The following is a 6,000-nucleotide window of genomic DNA, read 5'->3' as shown; positions in this document are numbered from 1 at the left end:
AGTCTAACGAAATAGGAATAACGATGACGTCATTCTCGTTTAACTCGTTCGACTTTACGAACATACCCAATGTTAACTTTACATTCCAAAGATAAAGTTTTTCTTTTCTTGTTTGATGCAGAAGAATTAGTTCTACTTCGTTTGGATGACATAGTAGAGTCTCTCCAGTCTCCGTAGATATAACAAACACAGAAATAAATAACACAAAATAAATTGTAGCTATGTGTGGATTCCGCGCGACACATCCGAACATGTAAGCTGAACAATAGTGTGGGGGAGTCAGTAATCAAGAGTTTCGTGGCGCTCAAACAAAAGACGAATCGACAAGATTTGAAAATCGCGTGACTCCGCGTTCGCGTAAGTCGGCGTAGCGTAAGTCGGGATGTTACTGTACTATACTACATCGAACTTCGCAATTTAAAATGGAATTGTTATTCGTTGAGACATGGCATGTAATTAAAATTTTAATAAACAATAAATAAATGTTTGCATTGTTACTAATAATAAGTTTCATTGGAAATATGTTTCTCAAACACTTCGAAACGTTTCTTAGAATAATAGAATTAATGACTGGATGTCGATGTTTACGAGTTTTGTTTTGAAATAATAGGTGGCGCCACTGTTATTTTTAAATTTTAACGGAAAAAACTGTGAGTAACGTCTTACTACTTTTATTCGACGGAAGAATTGGTTCTTAGTTATAAAAAAATGTAAACGTTTATAATCTCTGTCATTAGAAAATGAAAAACTTTCACTGGAAGAAGCGAAAATGATAACAGCAACAACATTGAATTTAAGGGACGAACATTCCACGTGGATTTTTTTCAAGTAAATGTTCGTATGTTATTTCAATTACGTTCGATCTATTCTCCATCTTATTCCATAATCTAGTAAATAGATTAATTTAATAAATCCGTAAATCTCTTGAAATTTACCGAATTTAAATTTTAAATTAAAGCATAGTTTAGTTATTCCTATAACTTTGTCGTAACTTGACAACTAAACTGATTTATCTTTTGTCTGAATCGTAGGATCAAATGTGCCTTTTGAATCAGAGAAATTGCTTTTGGTGTTATCGTATCGAAAATACTTAATGGATGGCATCACTGTATTTAGTCTAATGAATGAAAGCATTAATAATTGGACCTTATTTATTTTTCAGATTTGTCAACACTCATCTTAAGTATTCCCAAATATCGTTTGTATATTTAAAATATATTTGAGTTAACGAATTTTAAAGTTTATCAAATATTGTCTTAATTTCGAGGAAAAATAAAATTTAATTATATTTTATTCATTATTTAATTTTTACNGTAAGCTGAACAATAGTGTGGGGGAGTCAGTAATCAAGAGTTTCGTGGCGCTCAAACAAAAGACGAATCGACAAGATTTGAAAATCGCGTGACTCCGCGTTCGCGTAAGTCGGCGTAGCGTAAGTCGGGATGTTACTGTACTATACTACATCGAACTTCGCAATTTAAAATGGAATTGTTATTCGTTGAGACATGGCAGGTAATTAAAATTTTAATAAACAATAAATAAATGTTTGCATTGTTACTAATAATAAGTTTCATTGGAAATATGTTTCTCAAACACTTCGAAACGTTTCTTAAAAAAATAGAATTAATGACTGTATGTCCATGTTTACGAGTTTTGTTTTGAAATAATAAGTGGCGCTACTGTTATTTTTAAATTTTAACGGAAAAAACTGTGAGTAACGTCTTACTACTTTTATTCGACGGAAGAATTGGTTCTTAGTTATAAAAAAATGTAAACGTTTATAATCTCTGTCATTAGAAAATGAAAAACTTTCACTGGAAGAAGCGAAAATGATAACAGCAACAACATTGAATTTAAGGGACGAACATTCCACGTGGATTTTTTTCAAGTAAATGTTCGTATGTTATTTCAATTACGTTCGATCTATTCTCCATCTTATTCCATAATCTAGTAAATAGATTAATTTAATAAATCCGTAAATCTCTTGAAATTTACCGAATTTAAATTTTAAATTAAAGCATAGTTTAGTTATTCCTATAACTTTGTCGTAACTTGACAACTAAACTGATTTATCTTTTGTCTGAATCGTAGGATCAAATGTGCCTTTTGAATCAGAGAAATTGCTTTTGGTGTTATCGTATCGAAAATACTTAATGGATGGCATCACTGTATTTAGTCTAATGAATGAAAGCATTAATAATTGGACCTTATTTATTTTTCAGATTTGTCAACACTCATCTTAAGTATTCCCAAATATCGTTTGTATATTTAAAATATATTTGAGTTAACGAATTTTAAAGTTTATCAAATATTGTCTTAATTTCGAGGAAAAATAAAATTTAATTATATTTTATTCATTATTTAATTTTTACATTTTTCCTTTAAGATGTTTCTTGCGGGCACCCAACATCTTTACTGAAGGATATCTGTGAAAAAGTACAAGAATGGAAGAAGGAACTGAATGTTTACTTTACAGATAATGGATTTGAAATGAAAACGATTCATCTGTCTACAGATTTACTGAAAAATTGTGTCAATGAATTAACATGAACATGTTTTGTCAATGCGCTGCGAAGATTGTTATAAACATTTGTTTTCTGTTTTCTTCTTTTTGTAATGCAAACGTGGGGTTGTTTGTTAGATATATTATTTATGTTTGATTGAATTTAGATTTATTTGTTATGTTATTGTGAAGCGTTTATGTCAAGAAATGAAGAATTAATATTTGTTGCGTATCTTTGCAATAATTAGTACGATCGATTTATTTTAATAAAGTTGAATATTTTGTATTTCTTAGATTTCGCCAATACGAAGAAGAAGAAGTTTGTGTGTGGAAACTGTAGAAAAGGATTTTCTCGGAAAGACCGCTTCCAACGTCATAGGATGATTCACACGGGAGAAAAGCTATTCGGTTGCCAGTTATGTGAAAAAAGTTTCATTCAAAGTTGTAATCTACGAAGGCACCTAAGGATTCATACCGGAAAAAAACCTTTTACGTGCGATCATTGCCAACGAAGCTTTACTCAAAGACAAGATCTTGTAAGCCATCTACGCATTCACACAGGAGAAAAGCCGTTCAGTTGCGAGTTATGTGGAAAAAGGTTCACTCAAAGTTGTAATCTACGAACTCACTTGAAGATTCATACCGGAGAGAAGCCTTTTACGTGCGACCATTGCCAACGAAGCTTTACTCTAAGACAGCATCTTGTAAACCATCTTCGCATCCACACGGGAGAAAAGCCGTTTAAATGCGATTATTGTTTACGAAAGTTCTCTGCTAAAAGTAGTTTGTATTCTCACATTAAACGCCATAGCAGAGAGAACATTAATTAATTAACCTAAATATAGTAAACAATTTTAAGGAATAGTAAACAGTTTTAAGAAAACTTGTAAGGAATTATTTAATTTGGAAGATTACAGTTTATTCATTTTTTTCTTTTTCTTCAAACTTTATTTAAGTAGTTTGATTTTAAACTTAAAATAATAACATACTGTATTATTAATGTTATTGTGATAAAGAATTTTTGGAATTGTAATAAAGTGTTTTTATTTTATCGAAATTGTAACATTTGTTTTCTATGAAAATACAGAATAAAAATATTCTTCGTACTATTTTTATGAAACGATATTTTGAATCTGTTTCGAAATTTAATGTTTTATTCCATTACATGTCAAAGTTAAAAATTAACCTAAAGAAATTTTTAAAAGTTTGTTGTTAGAACGAGAATGTATTTTCCTTGTATTTTTAAGACCTTGTACTGTCTGACTTCGGACATTGTTTATAGAAAAAGTTGAAATGTAGAAACGATGNTCGAAATGTAAAAATATGCAGCAAGAGAAAATTGTCAGTTGAATTTTTTTATGGTTTTTTTAAACTGATACCTTATGTTATGGAACTTTGTAATTTTTCAGGGATTTCTTTGCAGAAGGAACAGCGATATCAATTGCAACTTTCACTTTTTGTTTAGAGATATTACTCTGATATTCCTGTGTGACTAACGAGCAAGTTTCTCAGTTACACAAATAACAGTCAGTGAAATCTACTTTACCAGGAAGTTACACTTTTAATGAATATTGCATAGAGGTAAACTTTATAAAAACATTGTTTTTTTCCGACATTTGTTTGACTTTTGACTGACATTCTGTATGGCCTTTATATCTTCTTGAAACGAAAGATATAACGTGATAATAAATGCAAAGTGTTGATGAAAATTGATCTCTACTGAAAAATATCACATTTGTGTTATGTATTTTATTTGTTAGTGTCATTACTGGATAAAGACTCGAAACTGAAGAGTAATGTGTTTTTACTTATACAATTTCTCACATAATTTAAAAATGAAAGTATATTTTGCCTTTAAACATCTTTACATCAATACCGGTGAAAGTTAAAAATTTGATCTATTTTTATTAATTAAACTTAATAAAGTACAGTACATTTCATTTCATACATAGTGTAGTGTTTATGGTAAGTTACACTGAATGTACTGAAAAATAATTATAAAGTACAGTTAACGTAAAAATTGAGATAAGATACTCTTTAAAGTATAATATCAAAGAATAAGTAAATAAATGCAAATATTTTAGTATGTTTGCATAAAGCATGAGCATAATATTTGTAAAATTAATAATTAATTCACACTTTCTTAATATATTATATAAATTTCCATCATATAAAATTACTGAACATAGTATATACACGAAATTTTTTATTTTATAATACTGTAGAACCCCTTTAATCCGTCACCTTTGGGACAGAGGGTATGGTCAGAACGCAAAAAAGGTCGGATTATCAGAAAAAAGTAAAATAAACAATCTTCCCCTTTGTCCAGTCTTTGTAGCACTGCTAATTTTTCATGTAATGAAAGAGTAACGTGTTTACGTTTCACTCCTGACATGTTGAAAACACACACAAAACTTACATGGACACACAATGTAAAACATATACTGTAACGAACACAGAAAAACCCCACGGACGGTGAATCACCGACGAGTCGGGACAAGTTTCTCGACTCCGACCACGGTCGGATTAACCGGAGTGACGGACTAGCCAAGGGCGGACAAGAGGGGTTCTACTGTAGCTGATTACATTTTTAAACTTTATCTATAATTTTGGAGAATGTTTATTTCAACTGTGTGAGTGATGACTACAATTAAATTGAACGAAAGTATTATTACAGTATATTAAATGAAATTTAATAATATTTATGAGTCAATGATTTTTATGATTAATATTTATAATTAATACTAGCTTACCCGTCGCGCATTGCTGCGATCTCAGAAGAAATGAAATTCAAGCAAACTCGTTATGATAAAATTCAATTTACATTTTATCATTTTTATTGAAACTTATTCTTATTATTCATTTTAATTGGGAAAACATTTCAAAGTGTCGTTTCAATTCTATGGAATTATCTTTGTTTGGAATGTACGTTAACAAATTCGGCTGTTGCTGCAGGTATTTCTAGAAAGGCTGAAATCGATTCGTCAAACCACATACGTTTGGTGATGCTTATAGTATAACATGTCATTATTTAAAATTGGAGGTCTTAATAAAACCGTCGAAATAGATGATACAGTAATATGGAAACGCTAGTACTAAAGAAGGCGTATATTGACATCTACAAAATGGGTCGTGGGGAGGACAAAATAAGCTTCATTTGTCAAGTGAACGACATATCTGAAACCACTCTTAATTGGGTTGTAATTCTGGTAGTCCTTTTATCACCGATGAATGAAAAGGATATAATACATCGACGACATTGATGAAACAGATATCGAACATATAACAGTTAATCATTTAAAAAATTTGTAAACCTCAAAATGGGCGATCATACTGAAAACATCGTAAGGTTATGGGGTTATTTAAAAAATAAAAATGCCTGCCGAAGCATTACACGGATGATCTGTCGGACTCACACACGTATGTGTTTATGTATAAGAAGTTCATGAATTGGCCTGCTAGAAAACCTGGAGAAAGATTTCAAATATTTTAAAAAT

The 6,000-nt window shown here is 30.4% G+C and overlaps 1 protein-coding gene and 1 pseudogene across 1 annotated transcript in view; both read left to right on the top strand.

Moving 5' to 3' along the window:
- LOC111614106 (protein krueppel-like) overlaps window positions 1-2,550 on the top strand; it is a 4,419-nt gene extending 1,869 nt beyond the window's left edge. Inside the window, exon 2 of the mRNA XM_023355483.1 lies at window positions 2,387-2,550. Coding sequence (XP_023211251.1) covers window positions 2,387-2,550 — 164 coding nt within the window. The remainder of the gene's footprint in view (window positions 1-2,386) is intronic.
- LOC111614105 overlaps window positions 1,710-6,000 on the top strand; it is a 27,744-nt pseudogene continuing 23,453 nt past the window's right edge.

Source organism: Centruroides sculpturatus, unplaced genomic scaffold (genome assembly GCF_000671375.1).
Source record: "Centruroides sculpturatus isolate CEXI.00-Female unplaced genomic scaffold, Cexi_2.0 scaffold1783, whole genome shotgun sequence".
Lineage (NCBI taxonomy): Eukaryota > Metazoa > Arthropoda > Arachnida > Scorpiones > Buthidae > Centruroides > Centruroides sculpturatus.
The sequence above is the reverse complement of the archived record's forward strand: the minus strand, read 5'-3'. Positions and strand labels throughout refer to the sequence as shown.